The following is a 22936-nucleotide window of genomic DNA, read 5'->3' on the forward strand; positions in this document are numbered from 1 at the left end:
GTTGATAAGAGAGGTCAGAGGAACATGGCCAGATTTGTGGCTCGAGCCCCCCCTTTTTTTTTTTTTGCGCCAGGAAGGATATTGTAACTCGTATAATCACTCTTTACAACCGTGCTGAGGCCATTATTAAAAAATGTTCTGTTTCCAGTCCACCGGCCGGGTGAGTGCCGTTTGTGCAGTTGAATTTTTTTTTTTTTTTAACGCCGTTTTTTTCGCCTTTTTTTTTTCGGGTTCGTAAGTCTAAAATCGACCTTGACATTTCCGCATTCCCAGGGCTTTCCACTAAGGCTCATACTAGCCAGCCATGACAAATAAGTAGCCAGCCGGGGGGAGTAAACACAAAATAAACTCCTGTGCACGCAGTTCCCAGGATTAAATGTATTTTCCACAGACCATTTATTTATTCACTTTACTCAAATACAAAGTAAAATGGCAGTAAATCTTCTTTCTTTTCTTGCATATTGCATCATGAGGCGTTCCTGGCTTGTAAATCTCTTATTTTCGGTGCATGACACATTCACGCAGCTGAGCATGCTATGAATTAACAACGACAACGGTCTGCAGTGGGGCGACACAATTACACACTCAGCGAACATTTCTCCATTTGTGTATGAAAATACACTCCAACCACTCAGTTTGGTTTCATTTACAACCAACGGTGTCTTTTGATGCCAGCACGTAATTGAACGAGAGAAGACTGGTTTACCGGAGGCAAAATAAGCGTCATCTCTGCTTCTGTTCCCTCCAATGGCCCCGACACACTACTGCCTCCGCCGAGTGCGCGCGCACTCTGAACTGAATCAGCTCTGTGCATGCGCCGTGCGGCACAAGAAAATGGCAGCCACCATGAAGGAAGGAGATCCGGAGTTTTCAAACATCTGCTTAAGTGTGAAATCGCAAAATGGTATTCTAGCGAACAACAAAATAGTAAAGATTCAGAAAAACAAATCATTCAGTGATCATTTTAATAGTGTAATTTTATCCGAAGTAGGCCTAACGGTCGATTTAGAACTACAAAAAGTCCGTGTGTCGGACATTTTAAGTACCTTTGTCAAAGTTTTGCAAATGTTGCAGTCAGCATTTAAAATGCTAACTTAGTTTTTGTACAAGTTTCAGTTGATTAAACTGTCATATTTTATTAAATGTGTCTGCTTTTGTAATAAAGTACTGAAAGAAAAAGCAAACACAGCATTGCGATTTCTTATCCATCCATTAAAAAAAAAATCCCTCCCTCCCGACTGAAAATTTTTTTGCTTACCCGGTGGACAGGAAACGGATTTTTTTTTAAGGATGGCCTGAGCAGAAAAGCATTGCAGTATACAACAGCAGAAGACCACATTGGGTTCCACAGGAATCTTAGAATCAAGAACAAGTTCCTTGTGAAAGCCCTTGAATTAAGGCTAAAAATCTGCACTTCTATAACATCTCGATGGATTCATTTCAAATCCATTGAGGTGGCGTATACAGGCAAAATTACGAGAGTTGTCACTCTTGTAATACTTATGAACCCTACTGTATACCTAATGTTCTATGTGCAGTCCTTTCAGTATGAACTCCATTGAACGCAGAAGTTTCTGCCTCGTAGTTCAATATAATGTATGACGGGTTTAGAAATGGTGCCGTCTAATGATAGTCGTGTATCCTGCGTTTCTACATTTAGAGTGCGGTCTTGCTGAGGAGGACATGCTGGTGCTGGAGCTGTTACAGTGGTTTAAGCAGGATTTCTTCACCTGGGTGGACAAACTGCCTTGCAGCCGGTGCGGGGGTAGCACACACTCCTCCGGTTCCCTCCCACCCTCTACAGATGACCTACGTTGGGATGCTGGTCGTGTAGAGAACCACTACTGCGACGCCTGCAGCCTCACTACTAGGTTCCCAAGGTACTGTGTTGAAGCTTCTTTATCACACATGCACTCTGCATCTTTTTTGTTTTTTGTAACGTATATTCTTATCAAGATAGTCAGCAAAACAATGGTCTCAGTTAACCTTTGTTATTCCGCCGAGTAGAAAGGTTTATAATCGCATCATATGATAAGCGTGGTGGTTTGGGAGAACATGTTGGATGTTGTTGTCGCTGAATTTTGGAAAATTACTTCTCATGTCTCATCTCATTATCTCTAGCCGCTTTATCCTGTTCTACAGGGTCGCAGGCAAGCTGGAGCCTATCCCAGCTGACTACGGGTGAAAGGCGGGGTACACCCTGGACAAGTCGCCAGGTCATCACAGGGCCGACACATAGACACAGACAACCATTCACACTCACACTCACACCTACGGCCAATTTAGAGTCACCAGTTAACCTAACCTGCATGTCTTTGGACTGTGGGGGGAAACCGGAGCACCCGGAGGAAACCCACGCGGACAGGGGGGGAACATGCAAACTCCACACAGAAAGGCCCTCGCCGGCCACGGGGCTTGAACCCGGACCTTCTTGCTGTGAGGCGACAGCGCTAACCACTACAACACCGTGCCGCCCTGGAAAATGACTTGTAACAAAAAATCCAAACCCATTTCTACGTCTGGATATATTTCAAAAAAATATTAGAACTAGCCTACATGCGTGTCCCAAGAGATTACTGGTACCCGTGAATGTGGATTGTGATGTGGGGTCACCGTATTTCTACGCTGGCTATGTTTCGTCACTTGAACTTTCCAGCCAGCGACTGGATTTTAAGTTGTGTGGCGTTGTTCAGTGCCGACGTTCGCCAAGGCCAAATGGTGTATCTCACAGCATTGGCAAAATTACGTTAATTTCATGGCTCCGCTCCTTTACTTAGTTTGATGGCTTCGTCATAAATTTACAATAAAATACTGAGAAACTAAGATATCAAAAAAGTCATGTACATCGAACAAAGAAAAACTAAATAGAGAGGTGTGACGGGGAAAAGAACAGAACTTTCGTCCCAATTGTGACCCAACCCCTACTTATTAAAAGGATCAGATGTATTATCCAAAAACTGGGAGTTAAGTTGTAGTAGACCTTCCATTGAGGAAGCCATGTTGAAGTTGGTACAACTGGGCTGCGAGATGTTGATCGCAACGGTTAAAGACACACCGCTCTCGTGCCTTGGAGACGATGCTAAGCAGGGAGATTGGCTTACTAGTGCATCTCAAAAAATTAGAATACCATGAAAAAGTTCCTTTTTTTTTTCATAATTTAATTCAAAAAGGTAAACTTTCATATATTCTATATTCATTACATGTAAAGTGAAATATTTAAAGCCTTTTTTGTTTTAATTTTGATGATTATGGCTTATAGCTCATGAAAATCAGAAATCCAGTATCTCAAATTATTAGAATATTCCCTAAGATCAATCAAAAAAAGGATTTACAATACAGAAATGTCCAACTTCTGAAAAGTATATTCATTTATACACTGAATACTTGGTTGGGGCTCCTTTACCATGAATTACTGTATCAATGCAGTGTGGCATGGAGGTGATCAGTCTGTGGCACTGCTGAGGTGTTATTGAAGCCCAGGTTGCTTTGATAGTGGCCTTCAGCGTATCTGTATTTTTGGGTCTGGTGTTTCTCATCTTCCTCTTGACAATACCCCATAGATTCTCTATGGGGTTCAGGTCAGGCAAGTTGGCTGGCCAATCAAACACAGTAATATCATGGTCAGCAAACCATTTGGTAGTAGTTTTGGCACTGTGGGTAGGTGCTAAGTCCTGCTGGAAAAGGAAATCAGCATCTCCAAAAAGCTCATCAGCAGATGGAAGCATGAAGTGCTCTAAAATCTCCTGGTAGATGGCTGTGTTGACTTTGGACTTGATAAAATACTTTGGACCAACACCAGCAGATGACATGGCACCCCAAATCATCACAGACTGTGGAAACTTCACACTGGGCTTCAAACACCTTGGATTCTGTGCCTCTCCACTCTTCCTCCAGACTCTAGAACCGTGATTTCCAAATTAAATGCAAAATGTACTTTCGTCTGAAAAGAGGACTTTGGACCACTGAGCAACAGTCCATTTCTTTCTTTCCTTAGCCCAGATAAGACACTTCTGACATTGGCTCTGGCTCAGGAGTAGATTGATATTAGGAATGCAAAAGTTGTATCCCCTTTCTTGAAGATGTCTGTTCGTGATGGGTCTTGATACACTGACACCAGCCTCAGTCCACTCCTTGTGAAGCTCTCCCAAGTTCTTGAATCGACTTTTCTTGACAATCCTCTCAAGACTGCGGCCATCCCTGTTTCTTGTGCACCTTTTCCAGCCACCCTTTTCAGCAATGACCTTTTGTGGCTTACCCTCCTTGTGGAGGGCGTCAGTGATAATCTTCTGGACAACAGTCAAGTCAGCAGTCTTCCCCATGATTGTGGTTATGTGTACTGAACTAGACTGAGATACACACTGTGTTCATACTGTTTTACTCAAACTCGAAATGAAATATTCTAATATTTTGAGATTTTTTTTTTTGTACTGTATGCCATACTGATTTAAAATTAAAATAGAAAAATGCTTGAAACATTTTAGTTTGTGTAATGAGTCTATAATATATAACATTTTCACTTTCTTAAATAACTGATGGAAAATATTGAACTTTTTCACAATATTCTAATTTTTTGAGATGCACTGGTATAATTAGATGGTAAAGATGGATCGTCCTTTTTAAAGACACGCGTAATGTTGGCAAGTTTCCAATTAGTGGGCATGACTCCAAGTGAAAAAGAGAGATTAAGTACTCGACACAGCGATTTCATCTGCAACGTTTATAAAAAGCCTACTTGGTATCCCGTCAGGGCCGCACGCTTTGGTGGGGTCCAATTTACTTAGTACTTCAGCCACTGTCAACCGAATGCTCGAGATGCCGCCAGAGTATCCACTGGCTATGGTTGAAGGTATGGTAGGCGGATTCGGATTAGGCTAAATACGTACAGAGCGAAAGAATCGATTTAAGACGTTCGCCTTCTCCACACTGTCCTTAATAAATACTACTTGGCCGTCCTTGAAAAAAGTAAGCTTCTGATTGACCCTTAGTCGAGATTTTTACAAACCACCAGAAGCACTTTGGGTTCTCAAACACAGACTCTCTCACCAGGAGCTTATTGGCGTGATCTTTCTCTTTCCTTGATGATTTGCTTCGTTTTGCATCAGAGTGGTGTGAATTTCTCAACATCACTAGAAGATTTTGTCCTTGGTGCATTCTTTCACTTGTGCATAAGTGTTCAAAGTTCTTGGTCGATCCACGGACGGTCGGTCAGATCACACCTTGTGCATTTTGGAATGTGTTCATTTACATCAGAGATAAAGAAGTCACTCCAAATACTAAGCGATTCATTAACATCGTTGGAAACGGGGGCGCAAGATGGCGGCGGAGAGTGAGCATCACTATAGGACAGCTCCGGTGGCATTTACCAGGTTGTGTGTGAATTCTTTGTCTGTGCGATTAAAAATAGGAAATTTTGAACAAGAAGGCTCATATCATGAGCCTGGACAGTTATTTTCTGTAAATCTCAGACAGTATGAAGAAAACAAGGAAAAAACAGTAAAAACCAGCTTGACCTCGAGCCCTGATGACGGAGATGAGCTAACCGATGCTAGCTCAAGAGCTATGGAGCCATGTCTTATTCAAGCTTTGGATAAGATAACTGACAACCTTGCTAAAGTCATTGACACCAAAATTGCCACGGTCTTAGAGGCCATTAAAGAGCAGACCTCGCAGTTGCAAGCAATTGCCATGCGTGTTGCTGAAGCTGAAGAGCGAATTGCTGAGGTTGAAACTACGGCTACATCCTCAGAGGCTAGGATAACGGTTCTTGAAAAAACAAGTGCCCGACATGCTGGAGCACATCAATGACGTTGACAGCCGAGGCCACAGATGCAATGTGCGTATGGTTGGATTACCGGAGGACACCGAGGGGTCAGATCTGGTAAAATTCTCCGAGAAATGGGTCCCCGAATACCTCCAGATGACAGCAAAAGACGGCCAACTGAAGATTGACTGGGCTCACAGATCCTTAGCATTGAAACCCGGCCCAAATCAATGTCCTAGACCACTGATACTGAAGTTCCACAACTTTCAAGACAAACATCGTTGGAAACAAAGGCCAAGTCCCAAGGGCTGTGTGAAAGCAGATCTTTGAGTCCTGACCAATCTTGAAATTGTAATGGCTCCACTCCAGAATCTAACGTTCTTCCTTGACCCATGTTACACCCTTCCACCAAGTTTTGTGGAACTCCGGTTGTTAGGTTGTGCGCAATCCTGCTTACAGTCAGTCAGGCAAACAAACCCACATCAAAAACCTAACCTCCTTGGCAGAGGTAACCAGATACTCACTCATTCTCAGAAATGTCCACAATGCTCTGAAGAGTGCTCGATAGACATGACCGCAAAAATGATGATGATGCCCTTTTATTGTCACTAGTCACATGTACCAGCGAAATTAGCCGTCAACCTGTCCGTACATATACAACATACAATTGACATGGGGTAGACAGGACAGGAAGACAGGGATGAAGATAAGGAAACACATGAGGAGAGATAAGAAAAAAAAGAACCCCCCCCCACTATGCTCCTGTCAGGAGTACAGTGTGGGAACATTTAAAAACCTTTGCACATAAGCACACAACAACACAAGTACACTTTAAACACGGGACTTGAGGGGGGGAATCAGGGGGAGGGGAGGAGGTAATCCAGTGCAAGCAAGCAGCCGTCCGCTCCTGCAGCCATGAAGGTGCTGGTCACGCACCCACTTGTCACACTGGGGGTTAAAAATGGCGACCGCGGAAAGTTAGAGAAGGAATGCGAGAGTGTCTCCTGGCAGTGACCTTCAGGAGGAAATGTTGCCTCAGCAACGGCCTGAACCGAGGCCGGTGCTGTCTCAGGGAGCCGAATGTCGAGAAGATATAAATTGTTTGGTCTTTCCAGACAGTCTTTGCACGTCCACACCGCTCGTCCATATCCGTCCATTCTATTCAAATTGATCTCCGAAAAACGTATTCCTTGCAAAGCTGAAAGCTGCTCCGAGATAACAACCATTTTGTGGTTAAAGTTCTGATCAGGCAGCTTTGTGGGGCTTTGAACAGCTGTCACTGTTGTCTGATTTCCTCGATGCTCAAGTGATGAAATTTCAAAGACTTTAATGACAAGAAGATTGGCCAAGAACACTCAGTGATCATTTCAGCTGCAGTGAGACGGCGAGGACACTTGTATTTAAATGGTGTGGGTTAATTTTTTTTACATCAGGTGATGAGACAGACTGATGTGGATGATCATCAGTGTAAGAAATCGTTTCCCGTTTAAACTTAAATATCTCAATAATGCTAATTTTCAAGACGTAGTTTAGGTTATAAATATAGAGGAAGGCATGGAATTGAAACCTTGAAATGCAACCTTCTCCCTTTTCACTGTTAATACGAGAAGGGCACTCGGTAAAGTGAGTACCTCCGCCAAGCCTCGTATTCGGATTTGCATCAAAATCTCATCGATTGTTCCTGGGCTCATGGCTCACCTTTCCTCAAAATTTCATCAGAATCCGTTCACTACTTTGAGTTACATTGAACACAACCAAATAAACGGAGGTGAAAATATAACCTCCTCCAACGAAGTAAGAAGGGAAGATATGAAATCTTTTGGCATTGCAGTATACTTGTGTAGAGTGACTTGGTGTGAGTCTGTCGCAAGCAACAGTGCATCAAAATGGAAAAAAACAAAACAACCTGACATTATGAACACGAGTGAGCAGCAAAATAATACACAACAATAAAGACAGTGGGGTCTGAAAATCCGGGATTTTTTTTTTTCATTATCCCCCACCCAAACGAAGTTTAGCGGGGGATATAGAAACGGGGTCCGTCCGTCCGGTCACGTTTTCGTTTCCGGGCCATATATTTAAAACTGCTGAAGATATCTTCATGAAACTTTTGTATACCTATCAAGCAACATGTGAACTGGTGCCTTTTGCTCGTTTGAACTTTTGAAAGAAAAGTATTTTTCAAATTTTTACATAAATAGATTATGACTTAGTTTCTAAGAGCAGTGTTTGTTTCCTGAGTGTATATCCAAAACTATTCACGATACGGGTTTGAAACTTGGTATACATGTTAACAAGGTGATGTAGATTTCATACTAAGAAATTTTAATTTTTCATGTTTCCATGGAAACAATTTCAGACTTATAGCCCTTTTCCACTACCCTTTTTCAGCTCACTTCAGCCCTGCTTAGCACCCAAAACTCGCACGGTTTTGGAGTGGGGTTGAAGCGAGCCAAACCGAGCTGAGTGGGGCTAGGGGCGTGAGGAGACACTCCCCTGTGCACTGATTGGTGAGGAGGAGTGTCCTCACACGCCCCGCGAGCATGCTGGGATCTGTAAACACCGTAAACTCGGAAGAAGAATTACGAATTACGAGAATTTCTGAAGCCTTATGCGCCTCGCCTCATCTATACGCTCTTGCCAGTATCTGTTGGCGTTGTCGCTGACAACAAGCCACAACACCAAGACCAGCAACACTAACGACTCCATGTCCTCCATGTTTATTGTTTATTATCCGGGTCGTGAGACTACCGCTTAAAAGATCACTGATGTCACTGTTTGCGCCGCCTAACGACATCACGTGATGTCCACCCACTTTCGCTAACTCCACCCAATGTGTCCACCCACTTCCAGCCAGCACGGTTCAGCGCGGTTGTAGTCGAAATGCAACTCCAACAGCCCCACTCAGCTCGACTCAGCCCAACTCGGCACCGCACGGCTCAGCCCAACTCGGCCGCGTTGGTAGTGGAAAAGTGGCATTAGTGTCTCAGGTGGGCGGCACAGTGGTGTAGTGGTTAGCGCTGTCGCCTCACAGCAAGAAGGTCCGGGTTCGAGCCCCGTGGCCGGCGAGGGCCTTTCTGTGCGGAGTTTGCATGTTCTCCCCGTGTCCGCGTGGGTTTCCTCCAGGTGCTCCGGTTTCCCCCACAGTCCAAAGACATGCAGGTTAGGTTAACTGGTGACTCTAAATTGAGCGTAGGTGTGAATGTGAGTGTGAATGGTTGTCTGTGTCTGTGTCGCCCTGTGATGACCTGGCGACTTGTCCAGGGTGTACCCCGCCTTTCGCCCGTAGTCATAGCTGGATAGGCTCCAGCTTGCCTGCGACTCTGTAGAACAGGATAAAGCGGCTAGAGATAGAGACGAGATGAGTCTCTCAGGTAAGTCTTAAGGATAGGTTTTGTTTCCGGAGCAGAAATTGAAAACTGAGTGGTATGGTCTTGAAAGTTGGTATATGTGTTGATTTAAGTAATCGGCATTTTTTTTCACTCAGGGTACACATTTGGAGAAATAAGATGTTATGCAAGTGTATTTAAATAAAAAAAATAAAATTGTCAAGTTTCTTGTATTAACGTGCATATCCTGGACCAAATTCAGGGTTTTTTTTCTCCTTTTTTTTTTTTTTTTTTTTAACTCATCCAGAAGGGTAATTTTGCACAAGGCCATCTGTCTACAGCAGAAAAAAATAAAATAAAACACGTCTGGAAAAATCCCAACGGAGTCTGGAGCCAGATTCATGACGTCACCTGCGGAAGCGCCAGCAGGCTGCGCGAGCTTTGCACGGTTTCAGTGCACAGCCTGTGTAGACCAAGCGCTCCCATTTCTCTCTCATTGTCCGGTCTTTTGGGAAACGATGAGTACTAATCCCATCAAGATTGGTGTTGCTACACCCTCCTACGATACATCTGTTAACCATTTTAATAATTACGCGATAACGTTGAAGAAATTTGCAGAAAACCACCAGGTCGTTTTCTCATAAACAAACCAGCGCTGAAGTAGGATTCAGAGGGAGGCGTCCCGCACGCGACGTCACGGAAATCAATGTTTCCCGGGAAATCCAAATGCCAAGTTTTTTCAGAGGCGGACCAATTCACCTCAAATGGCTTGATTTCAACTGAATTTTTCTGGTATTGCGCAAGGGGAAAAAAAATGGCGCAAAATGTGACTTTTTTTTTAATAATAAAAAAATAAATCAACCAAAATGTTTGATCACTTCTGCAGGAATAATCTTACCTCGTAAAGCTTCATTTTGCCTGCAGTTTAAACTCGTTGTCATCCGATATAACTGACTGATCCAACATTCAATCGGAACACTCCACCCACAACGCGTGGTCCAATCAGCGGCGAGATTGTGGTTGTTCAAACCGGAAGTTATATAGGATTACAGACAGGTCGACCGTTGGACAAAGAAGCGATTGGACACGCTCACTTCTAATCCTCCTGCCTGAGTGAAATTCCACTTTATCAAGTGTAGCCTACGTTTGTTTGTTTGTTTGATTGAGTGAGTGATTGAGTGATTGATTGACAATGCACTGTTCAGGCCTGGTGTCCCTAGACAAGGGTTATGTGATCGATTCCCCCCAGTTCATCACATGAATACACTAGGGGTGTGCAAAAATATCGATACGGCGATATATCGCGATACTTTGTCTTCCGATTCAATATCGATACTCAATTTGAATATCGATATTTTTTCAAATAATAAAATCATGTTTCAGACGGGTTGTAAATCCAGTACGACCTCTGCTCCGCGAGGTGTCGCTGTGCCGCTCCCTCACTGCAAGGGACTCTTCGTCTTCTCTTTTTTCCCCCGGCGGTTGCAGTGAGGGGAAAAAAAAAAACAGGCAAGCATGGCTGTTAACATAAACCTAGAGACCCCGCCGAACTTTAAGGCAGATGTTTGGAGGCACTTTGGATTCCAAAGGAAAGGAGAAAAAAAAACAGTGAGCCGGACAAAGAGAATGCACTTTGCAAAACCTGTTTCGCTCCAATTAAATTAAGATGCCCCAATTAAGATGCCCACTGCACTTTTCAATGTGTTTCAGACAGTGTGTTGTTCCTGCAAAATAAGCACAAGTTAAATGTTCTCCGGTATATGTTCTCAAGTTTACGAAGAACAAATTGATATTAGTGTTAGCACTGAAATGTATGTGCAGTCTGCAGTGCAAGTTTTAAGTTTTCATAAAACAATTTGATTCTGCTTGTTAAGCAGCACTGATGTGTCCATGCTTACAGAAAAGTTGAGAATACTAGCACAGAAATGGGAATTTTCTGTATGTTGTAGTGAAGCAACTCTTGGTTTTGCCAGCAATAGAATAGAGACAAATATATGTCTGGCAAGAGTGTGTAGTTATGTATGTGAAATGTCATTTTACAGTGGTCAATAAATTCTGATTTTCTTCAGTGACACAGATATCGTGATGTGGTTGAAATTTCTTGCAATATATCGATTATCGCAGAATTGCTGTACCGTGATATTATCGTTATCATGGGCAAAATATCGCCATCGTATCATGAGGTATCTGGTGATACCCAGCCCTAGAATACACATGTATTTTTTTTTTCCAGTTTGTTAACAATATAAAATGGCAATCATTCCAATACTGACAACCTTTTTTAATGTTTTTAAAATTATTTGACCAAAGTTTAATATAAAATGGGAGAATTACATTGATCTTGGGGCGGCACGGTGACGTAGTGGTTAGCGCTGTCGCCTCACAGCAAGAAGGTCCGGGTTCGAGCCCCATGGCCGGCGAGGGCCTTTCTGTGCGGAGTTTGCATGTTCTCCCCGTGTCCGCGTGGGTTTCCTCCGGGTGCTCCGGTTTCCCCCACAGTCCAAAGACATGCAGGTTAGGTTAACTGGTGACTCTAAATTGACCGTAGGTGTGAATGTGAGTGTGAATGGTTGTCTGTGTCTATGTGTCAGCCCTGTGATGACCTGGCGACTTGTCCAGGGTGTACCCCGCCTTTCGCCCGTAGTCAGCTGGGATAGGCTCCAGCTTACCTGCCACCCTGTAGAAGGATAAAGCGGCTAATGAGATGAGACATTGTTCTTGCTCCTGAATTTACCCGTGATATGCACTTTTTTAAATTTTTATATGTTTACATTTAGTGTCATCGGATCACCACAGAGAACACTTTTTAAATTTTGTTTCCATGTTGATTCTTTCATATTTTTTTTTTAAATGCCTTTTTAGTCCATTTTAGGGCTGTTCTGGCATGTTCTACTGTTCCACTGTACATTGAACTATATAACCTCATACAAAATCCCACATTTCTATTGCATTTTGTGCAATAAGATTGATATGAAATGATAATGTAGTATCTCTGCTTAATTTAATATATGCATATAAAGGAGTCATTTATCACCTGGCAAAAATTTTGCAGTCCTTTTAATAATGTCGTTATGCCAGATGACATTTTTGGTCAGTGTTCTCAAAAAGGAACCCCAAATTCAATCACTGATTCTTTGAAACTACCAAAATGGATACCATTAAATCTCCTATATATGTAGGAATAATGCACAGAAAAAATGTGTTGACTGTAAGGCACCGACACCTTTCATCGTTAATTCAAAATATTCAATCGGATATTGAAAAAAAAAACAAAGTAATGTACAAAATAATAGCAGTCTAACATCACTAATGTGTTTTAATTACTGATTTTGGCAGGAAAGGTAATACAACATGGGAAAAATAGGTGTAGCCGAGTAATGGCCAACAACAGTCATGACATACACTCTGCTTATTGGGTGTAATTGACTCATTTAATGAAAGGGGCGTGTTCAAATTAATAGCAGTGTGGAGTTCAATTAGTGAGGACATTCATTCTGTGAAGAAACAGGTGTCAATTATGGCCCTTATTTAAAGAAGGAGGGCAGCAAATGTTGTAGCTGCTGGTTTTAGCCCTTGCTCAGTGAGTAAACCGGGTCGTTCCAGACATTGTACCGAAGGAGAAAGAACTTTGATCAAGAAGTTGATTGGAGAGGGGAAAACATGTAAAGACGTGCAGAAAATAATTGGCTGCTCAGCGAAAATGATCTCAAATGCTTTAAAATGGCAAACAAAACCCGAAACACGTGGTAGGAAAAGAAATCCTACCATCCGCGTAGATCATAGAATAACCAGAATGGCAAAGAAGCATCCAACGATCAGCTCCAGGGAAATCAAAGAAGATCTTCCGTTACCTGTGAGTACTGCAACAATCAGAAGACGCCTACGTGAAGCAAGAAACCCTCGTAAAGTACCATTGCTGAAAAAAAGACGTGTTGAAAAGGTTACAGTTTGCCAAAGAACACTTTGACTGGCCTAAAGAGAAGTGGCGCAACGTTCTATGGCCAGATAAGAGCAAGATTGTTCTTATTGGGTCTGAAGGCCACGGACAGTTTGAGACGACCCGTAAACGCTGAATTCAAGCCAGAGTACACTGTGAAGACTGTAAAACATGGAGGTGCAAGCATAATGGTTTAGGGATGTTTCTCATACTTTGGAGTCGGGCCCATTTATCGCATACCAGGCACCATGGACCAGTTTGAATCGATCAGAATACTGGAAGAGGTCATGTTGCCTTATGCTGAAGAAGAAATGCCCTTGAAATGGGTGTTTCAGCAGGACAACGACCCCAAACACACCAGCAAGCGGGCAACATCCTGGTTCCAGACCAGCAAGATTGAGGTTATGAAGTGGCCAGCCCAATCTCCAGACCCCAATCCGATTGAGAATTTGTGGCGTGACATCAGAAATGCTGTCTTTGATGCAAAACCCAAGAATGCAGAAGAACTGTGGAATGTAGTCCGGTCAGCTCGGGCTGGAATATCTCTTCGCAGGTGTCCGATGTTAGTAGACTCCATGCCACGTCGATATAAAGCAGGTATCAGAAATAAAGGTTATACAACTAAATATTAGTTCAGTGATTAACAGGAAAGCTAAATCTGTAAACAAATTTCAGTTTATACTGTAAATATTCGAGTTTGTAAATGAAAATGCGGACACTGCTTTTTTTTTTTTGAACAGCCTGTTATTCTTTATTTTCAGTTTAAAATTGATATTTTGTTCACGTTTTCATTTGGAATTGAATGTGCAGTGCTCCCAGTGCCTTTGTGTATATGGAAATAAATGCTATTATTTTTTTCACGGTCCGGTTTCCATCAAATCCTGCGCTCTGATTGGCTGGCGAGCGGACCCCGGTTATGGACCCCTGGCGACTCGCTCGTTCACAACAATAAACATAGTAGCATTTTTTTTTTTTTTTTTGGTCAACATTTATCTTCTTTTTTTTAAAATAAGATTTATTTATAAGATTATCAAAAATCTTATAAATTTTTGCCAGCATTTCTCAGGAGAATAGCATTAATTTTACAGCATGGATAGCGATAACGACAGTGTTCACAGCGAAAGCGAGTTTTACTACCCTGAGGAAGAAGAAATAAAAGAAAACATTTCAGGAGAAAGCTAAAAACCTCTAACTGTTGCTAACGCCGAGCAAAAACATGGCTGAATCCTGAATGACTCCTATTTGTATAAATAGGGGACTACATAGGCGGCAAAATGTAGTTTTTTTTCCTGCCATGGAAGTGCACTTGTATACCGAGGAGGAAGCCATTTGCATTACAGCCGTGAATGAGGATTCAAAATGGCGGCTCGGCTCGGTTTTCCCTTTCGGACGCTCTCGTTTTCTGTTAGAATTTGGTAAAGAAAAAAATAAATATATAATTTACCAGCTTAAGGTCGGTCCATATGGTGACCTCAAGCCTTGAATACTGACCTCGGCCCAGAGGGCCTTGCTCAGTACTTTCAAGACCTCAGTCACGGTATTTCACCATACGGACCTCCCAGCTGGTAAATAACATATTTATGAGGATTGAGCTTTTTCTCAGTTGTTTTAAACACACTGCTGTTATTTTGCACATAAGTGTAGTCTTCGTAGCCCTCTCTAAACTCGGGGTTTAATCAGGGTTAAAGAATTTCTCAGAATGTTTTTATAATTGCCATGAGAAGGAAAGGTATAAAAATGCCTTTAGTCACTACAGACTTGAAGTAATTGCACTGAGTAGTGGTTTAATTGAGAAATGTAGTCTCCGTAGCCCCCAATTCTGCTTACATATACTATTCTGGATAAAATTTGCTGTGTAGATGAACCATTACTTTTATTATGTAACTCCAACTAAATTCTTAAAATGTTCTGTTCTTTACTTAACGCTGTTTGTTGAAGATTTAGATCGAAGTAATGTTGGCAAACTCTCTCCTAATAAAAATTAGACATGCTGTATCAGATTCCATTGACACTAACCTGTTTGATGTATATATGCAACAATTTTGTCGTCTCCGTAGCCCCTAAATAGGGTTATCTGTTATGCACCAGAATGAAGAATATAATCACGTTTTGCTGTTTTTCTTTATTCATACAATGTTCATTCAGTAAAGAACTAGGTAAAACATCCAAGGAGGAGACCTCATGAAATTTTCACACTGTAATATTAAGACATGTTGAAACAAAATGCACTGATTAAAAATCTGAAAACTAAAATTTCAAAAAATGACCATTTTGGAGCAGAAACGTGTACCCTGAGTGAAAAATGCCGAATGTATGTGTGCGTTTTGATACTAAGAAATGCAAGAAATTTTTAATTTTTAGCTCGCCTGGACCAAAGATCCGGTGGGTTTATGCCATGGGCTGCTGAGGTCAGTGTAAAGAGGTACAGTGATGCTTAAAAGTTTGTGAACCCTTTAGAATTTTCTATATTTCTGCATAAATATGACCTAAAACATCAGATTTTCACACAAGTCTTAAAAGTAAATAAAGAGAACCCAGTTAAACAAATGAGACAAAAATATTCTGCTTGGTCGTTTATTTATTGAGGAAAATGATCCAATATTACATATCTGTGACTGGTAAAAGTATGTGAACCTTTGCTTTCAGTATCTGGTGTGACCCCCTTGTGCAGCAATAACTGCAACTAAATGTTTCTGGTAGTTGTTGATTCCGGAGGAATTTTAGCCCGTTCCTCCGTACAGAACAGCTTTAACTCTGGGATGTTGGTGGGTTTCCTCACATGAACTGCTCGCGTCACGTCCTTCCACAACATTTCCATTGGATTAAGGTCAGGACTTTGACTTGGCTATTCCAAAACATTAACTTTATTCTTCTTTAACCATTCTTTGGTAGAGCGACTTGTGTGCTTAGGGTCGTTGTCTTGCTGCATGACCCACCTTCTCTTGAGATTCAGTTCTTGGACAGATGTCCTGACATTTTCCTTTAGAAGTTGCTGGTATAATTCAGAGTTCATTGTTCCATCAATGATTGCAAGCCATCCTGGCCCAGATGCAGCAAAACAGGCCCAAACCATGATACTACCACCACCATGTTTCACAGATGGGATAAGGGTCTTATGCTGGAATGCAGTGTTTGCCTTTCTCCAAACAGAATGCTTCTCATTTAAACCAAAAAGTTCTAATTTAGTCTCATCCGTCCACAAAACATTTTCCCAATGGCCTTCTGGCTTGTCCATGTGATCTTTAGCAAACTGCAGACAAGTAGCAATGTTCTTTTTGGAGAGCAGTGGCTTTCTCCTTGCAACCCTGCCATGCACACCATTTGTTGTTCAGTGTTCTCCTGATGGTGGACTCATGAACATTAACATTAGCCAATGTGAGAGAGGCCTTCAGTTGCTTAGAAGTTATCCTGGGGTCCTTTGTGACCTTGCCGACTATTACACGCCCTGCTGTTGGAGTGATCTTTGTTGGTCGACCACTCCTGGGGAGGGTAACAATGGTCTTGAACTTCCTCCATTTGTACACAATCTGTCTGACTGTGGATTGGTGGAGTCCAAACTCTTTAGAGATGGTTTTGTAACCTTTTCCAGCCTGATGAGCATCAACAACGCTTTTTCTGAGGTCCTCAGAAATCTCCTTTGTTCATGCCATGATACACTTCCACAAACATGCGTTGTGAATATGAGACTTTGATAGATCCCTGTTCTTTAAATAAAGCAGGGTGCCCACTCGCACCTGATTGTCATCCCATTGATTGACTCTAATTTCACCTTCAAATTAACTACCAATCCTAGAGGTTCACATACTTTTGCCACTCACATATGTAATATTGGATCATTTTCCTCGATAAATAAATGACCAAGTATAATATTTTTGTCTCATTTGTTTAACTGGGTTCTCTTTATCTACTTTTAGAACTTGTGTGAAAATCTGATGATGTTTTAGGTCATATTTATGCAGAAATATTCTAAAGGGTTCACAAACTTTTCAAGCACCACTGTTGTTGGTGTATAGGGCAGGGGATATAGATAACTCTGTCTTGTTTAAAATTGTAAATAAACAGAAGATTTTGCATTTTCTGAAATATTTAAAGCAAAGAAAGTAAACGTTCGATATCGTGAATATTTGTTGTTCATGATTCTGCACTATTTCTAGATCCCTGTTGAAATGTAAGCGAATGTTTTTCAAAAGTAAATATCGATCACGTTAACGGTTTTGTACAAAAGGTCAGGTTTTCCTCATGTCTGATCTCTTCGACTGAAGCATGTGTTCATGAAGCATGTGACACTCCGGTGGATTTGACCTAACATTGATCTAAGGTTTTGCACAAACTTGTGGACTCCATGCAGCTCGAGTGCATGTTAAAGCTCCCGTTACAGCAAAAACAGGAGGAATCAAATCCTTCAACACTGAAATTCATGTAAATATTTCAAAGATTCTACTTTCCACTCAAGTTATTGTCGATAATATCATCTGTAATGAAAACTGTTGTATTAAATTTGATCAGTGCTTTAACATCTTGTACCGGATGGAGACTGATGGAGGTTACAGCTTTGGGAAAAACATTTTTCAGCCTGTTTGCGCGTGATCAAATCTCCCTCTATAGTGCTATCCAGATGGTAACCGTTCACACAGGTGGTGTCTGGGGGGGGGATTGGGGATAACCAGACTTTATTTGTGCATGAGAGCTGCAAATGAGACACTGCTCCAGCATAGAAGGTTGAAGAAAGCCTGTAGATTTGAGAACAATACACAATTGGAAGTGTCTGAATTTGTGAAGTGTTTTCCCAGGCCATGCCACATGTCAAAAAATATTTCTACAGTCATCATAAGGTTTCTTTTTTGACATATGATTTTGAATGTAGCTGTAGGATTACCAGCGAATCAAAAGTGCAGAGGAGTTGTACTCGGGCTGAATCAGTTCCCACAGAAATGTCACTAAAAGTCGCTAGATTACGTGATGACATCACACAATAAGTAACCATGTCTAATTTTTGCCGAAAGATCTCACCAGACGTCGCTGTTGGTTCCTTGAAATGTTGTTGTTACTAGGTTGCGTCATTCACTAATTGGTGAAAGGTGGTTGGTTGGTTGGTTGGTTGTTTTTTTTTATTTATTTTTTTTTATGCCTCCGCCACCTTAAGGTGCAGGAGGCATTATGTTTTCGGGTTGTCTGTGCGTGCGTGCGTCCGTCCCGAAACCTTGTGAACATGATATCTCAAGGGCTAATGAAAGGAATTTCACCAAACTTTCACCATGTGTGCGCTTTGGGACAAACATGAACTGATTTTTAGATTTTGAGGTTAAAAGGTCACAGATCAAGATTACTGTGAGGTCAAATGTCCATCCCCAAACTTTGTGAACGCTATATCTCAAAGACTAATGAAAGGAATTTCACCAAGCTGTCGCCATTTGTGCGCTTTGGGACAAACATGAACTGATTTAGATTTTGAGATCAAAAGGGCTAAGGTCAAGGTCACTGTCAGGTCAAATGTCTGTCCAAGAACCTTGTGAACACTATCTCCAAGGCGAATGAAAGGAATTTCACCAAGCTTTCACCATTTGTGCATTTGGGGACAAAGATAAACTGATTTAGATTTTGAGATCAAATGGTCTAAGGTCAAGGTCACTGTGAGGTCAAATGTCTGTCCGAAACCCTTGTGAACACAATATCTCCAAGGCTGATGCAAGTAATTTCACCAGGTCAAGATTACTGTGAGGTCAAATGTCCATCCCCAAATCACAACTTAAGGCGTGTAGTCTACCGGGCGGAGGCATCCCCATCGACGCCGTTGGCGTCGAGTTCTGTCTAGTTATTTATTTATTTTGCCGTTGTTCGACAATGAGAATGAAGGCTGTCGAAGTTGTGAGAAGACGCTAAATTTGTTGCTCGTCTCCGAGATGAGATTTTTCGTCAAAAAGTCAATAAATCAACGGGTTAAGTTCGCAACACCGGGTTGAATAAGTGTGTGTGGTTTTTTTTTTTTTTTTTTTGTTCCAATGATTTGTGGTACCATGTCTCTAGGGTTTTTTTTTTTTTTTTTTTTAAAGGAGGAGTTGGATCAGATCCAGTTTCACCCTCTGGACTATAGTCCAAAAGTTTTTCTGCAGCGGACACTATCTCAGCTTCTTCCTATTTCTGTTTAGATACAATAACCCAGAGAAACTGCTGGAAACCAGGAGGGGACGCTGTGGAGAATGGGCCAACTGCTTCACTCTGTGCTGCAGAGCGTTGGGGCTGGAGGCCAGGTACATCTGGGACTCAACAGGTATCCGGAACACCTTTTTCTTCGCGCAAAATCATGTCATGTCACTGTGTGTCGGCGTGATTGAGTTGTTTTTGTCAGTCTGGCTACCAAGTAAAGCTTGTATTTATTTTGTCTTATTTGTCACACATGGAACTGAAGTTGCTTTTATTCAGCCCCTTTCCAGTTCTGCTGATGTATGTATCTCATGCTTGCGTATGTGGGGTGTTTTTTTTTTTTTTTTTTTTTTAAAAAGATCACGTGTGGACGGAGGTGTACTCTCAGTCTCAGCGTCGCTGGCTGCATTGTGATCCCTGTGAAAACACATGCGATAAACCTCTGCTCTATGAGATGGGCTGGGGCAAGAAGCTGTCCTACATCTTTGCTTTTTCAAAAGATCAGGTATGAACACCTTTTGTAGTTCCTCCAGTTCTTCCTCTCGGCTGCAGCATGATAAAACGGTTCACTGAGCATCTTGTAATGTTTTTTTATCATGCAACTTATGACATGATCCGCTTAGTTTTTCATTTCCTGGGTCCGTATGAGGAATGATCAATGTGACAGAAATATCAGGCTTTATTATGATGGCTAGGATTGCTAACCAAGATTGATCATCATACAAACTGATTGGAAGCAGTGTGTAATTGTACAAAACGTCATAAAAAGAGATCATGACATTTGCGATGTTGCATCTTGCATACATGTATTTGTGTATTGAGGCCAAATTTATCACAATATCAATATCATTTCAGACTGGATCTATACCGGGGTTCTCAACCTTTTCTGCTTCAAGTCCCGCCTATTCATACTTGTAACAAGTCGGGGCCCGTTAAAAAAAGATCCCTAATTATTTTGGCTCATCTATTCTATTAGAATCTAATAATCTATGGTAAAGTATACACTTTAATGGGATACAACATCACTCCCTGTTACAGCCCAGGAATTAAATAAATGCAATAAAAAGAAGCCGTTTTTAATTGTACGTGTTTGTATTTAAAACTGTACGGATGTCCCAGAAGCATGCAGGTCATTCTCAGTCAAAAGGGATTAATGAATGAATGAACCCTTTGTCACTGTTACCAGTGAAATTGACCATCAACCTGTCCTTACAGAGGGGGAACAGGACAGGAAGACAGGGATAAAAGAAAACGAAACACGGTAGTAACATGAGGAAAAAAAAAGAACACCCCCCACTATGCTCCTATCAGGAGTACAGTGTGGGAGCATTTAAAAACCTCCGCACAAGCACACAATAACACAAGTACACTTTAAAACATGGGACTTGGGTGGGGGGGAAGGGGGAAGGGGGGAGGAGGGGAGGAGGTAGAGGTAACCCAGTGCAAGCAAGCAGCCGTCCGCTCCTGCAGCCATGCAAGTGGCGCTGGTCACGCACCTGCTTGTCACACTGGGGGTGAAAAATGGCGACCGTGGAAAATTGGGGAAGGAATGCGAGAGTGTCTCCCAGCAGTGACCTTCTGGGGGAAATGTTGCCCCAGCAACGGCCTTGATCGAGGCCGGTGCTGTTCAGGGAGCCGAATGTCAATAAGATAGAGATTGTTTGGTCTTTCGAACAGACGCAGTCTTTACATGTCCACACCACTCGTCCATTTCTGTTCAATTCAATTCTATTTGGTCTCCTAAATACTTATTCCTTGCAAAGCCGAAAGCATCTCCAAGATGACAACCATGTTGTGGTTCAAGTTCTGCTACAGTCTGAGTGCCGACAGCTTTGCCCACCGCTTCAATCATATCGGGCAGCTTTGTGGGGCTTTGAACAGCTGTCACCGTTGTCTGATTTCCTCGATATACCAGGGCAATGCCTAATCCAATCCGCAAAAGTCCGGTAATCATGGTTCAGAATAGGTAGATATCTCCAATGTCCTCCACAGACGTTCCAGCGGGACAGGTGGGTTCCCCCGAACCCAGAAACTGTGTCAATTTCGTTAGGAGACCAGTTTATCAAATCCATGCTTTTTTAGTTTAGAAATTCAATGCGGAGAGAGGCTCTCAAAAAAAAAAAAAAGTATAGGCAGACGAGACGAGAAAAAGGGCACAAGCAGGAAAAAAAAAAGGAGAGGAGAGCAGAGAAATGCAACCGCCTTCTGTGAGAGCATGGAGAAGAAGTGATCCAAAAGTGGAGTCTGGTCCATTAACACAAGAACTTATTGCCATGTTTGTGTTCAGAAAACAAGCAAGTTATTAAAACCAAGAAGTGGATATAGAACCCGCTCAGTGGGATTAGATCCTTACACGCTAACAAAGAAGGATTTTTCCTAAGAAAGAAAAATTTACGAGCTAAATTTGACTTTAGTAGAATAAATTGTGATCCTCCCCTCCTAGAACTGCCACCTTATTGTGGTGGAGGGGTTTGTGTGCTTGAATGATCCTAGGAGCTATGTTGTCGGGGGCATTATGCCCCTGTCAGGATTTCCCAAGGCAGACAGGTCCTAGGTGACAGGCCAGACTAAGAGCAGTTCACCAAAACCCCTATGGAGAAAAATCCGAGGACCGTGACGTCACCCGGGATGACGCAGCCAGGGCCCCACCCTGGAGCCAGGCCCGGGGTTGGGGCTCGTATGCGAGCGCTTGGTGGCCGGGCCTTTGCCCATGGGGCCCGGCCAGGCTCAGCTCAAAGAGGTGACGTGGGCCTGACCTCCTGTGGGTTCACCACCCACAGAGGTAGCAGTAGGGGACTGGTGCAATATGGATTGGGTGGCAGTCGAAGGCAGGGGCCTCGACGACCTGATCCCCGGACACAGCGGCTGGCTGTTGGGACATGGAATGTCACTTCGCTGGGGGGGAAAGAGCCTGAGCTTGTGCGGGAGGTTGAGAGGTACTGGCTAGAGATAGTCGGGCTCACCTCCACGCACAGCTTGGGCTCTGGAACCCAGCTCCTCGAGAGGGGCTGGACTCTCCACTTCTCTGGAGTCGCCCGTGGTGAGCGGCGGCGGGCTGGTGTGGGCTTGCTTATAGCTCCCCAGCTCAGCCGCCATGTGTTGGAGTTTACCCCAGTGAACGAGAGGGTCACCTCTCTGTGCCTTCGGATTGGGGAGAGGGCTCTTGCTGTTGTTTGTGCCTACGGCCCAAATAGCAGTATAGAGTATCCGGCCTTCTTGGAGTCCCTGGGAGAGGTACTGAGGAGTGCTCAGACTGGGGACTCCATTGTGTTACTGGGGGACTTAAATGCTCACATGGGAGATGACAGTGACACCTGGAGGGGCGTGGTTGGGAGGAACGGCCTCCCCGATCTGAACCCGAGTGGTGTTTTGTTATTGGACTTCTGTGCTAGTCACGGTTTGTCCATAACAAACACCATGTTCGAGCACAGGGGTGTCCATAAGTGCACGTGGCACCAGGACACCTTAGGTCGGAGGTCAATGATAGACTTTAGTCGTTTCATCTGATCTCCGGCCCTATGTCTTGGACACTCGGGTGAAGAGAGGGGCTGAGCTGTCAACTGATCACCACCTGGTGGTGAGTTGGATCCACTGGCGGAGGAGGAAGCTGGACAGACCTGGCAGGCCCAAACGTATGGTGAGGGTCTGCTGGGAACGTCTGGCCGAGCACTCTGTTGGGGAGGTCTTTAACTCCCACCTCCAGGAGAGCTTTTCCCAGCTTCCGAGGGAGGCGGGGGACATTTGAGTCTGAGTGGATCATATTCTCTA

General features: G+C 42.9%; 1 protein-coding gene across 1 annotated transcript in view; it reads left to right on the forward strand.

The window, feature by feature from the left end:
- The window catches only part of ngly1 (N-glycanase 1), a 60778-nt gene that overhangs the window by 15204 nt on the left and 22638 nt on the right, over positions 1–22936 (forward strand). The window contains exons 5-7 of the mRNA XM_060904757.1: positions 1661–1880; positions 19174–19295; positions 19528–19673. Of these exons, the coding sequence (XP_060760740.1) occupies positions 1661–1880; positions 19174–19295; positions 19528–19673 (488 nt within the window). The remainder of the gene's footprint in view (positions 1–1660; positions 1881–19173; positions 19296–19527; positions 19674–22936) is intronic.

Source organism: Neoarius graeffei, chromosome 22 (genome assembly GCF_027579695.1).
Source record: "Neoarius graeffei isolate fNeoGra1 chromosome 22, fNeoGra1.pri, whole genome shotgun sequence".
Taxonomy (NCBI): domain Eukaryota; kingdom Metazoa; phylum Chordata; class Actinopteri; order Siluriformes; family Ariidae; genus Neoarius; species Neoarius graeffei.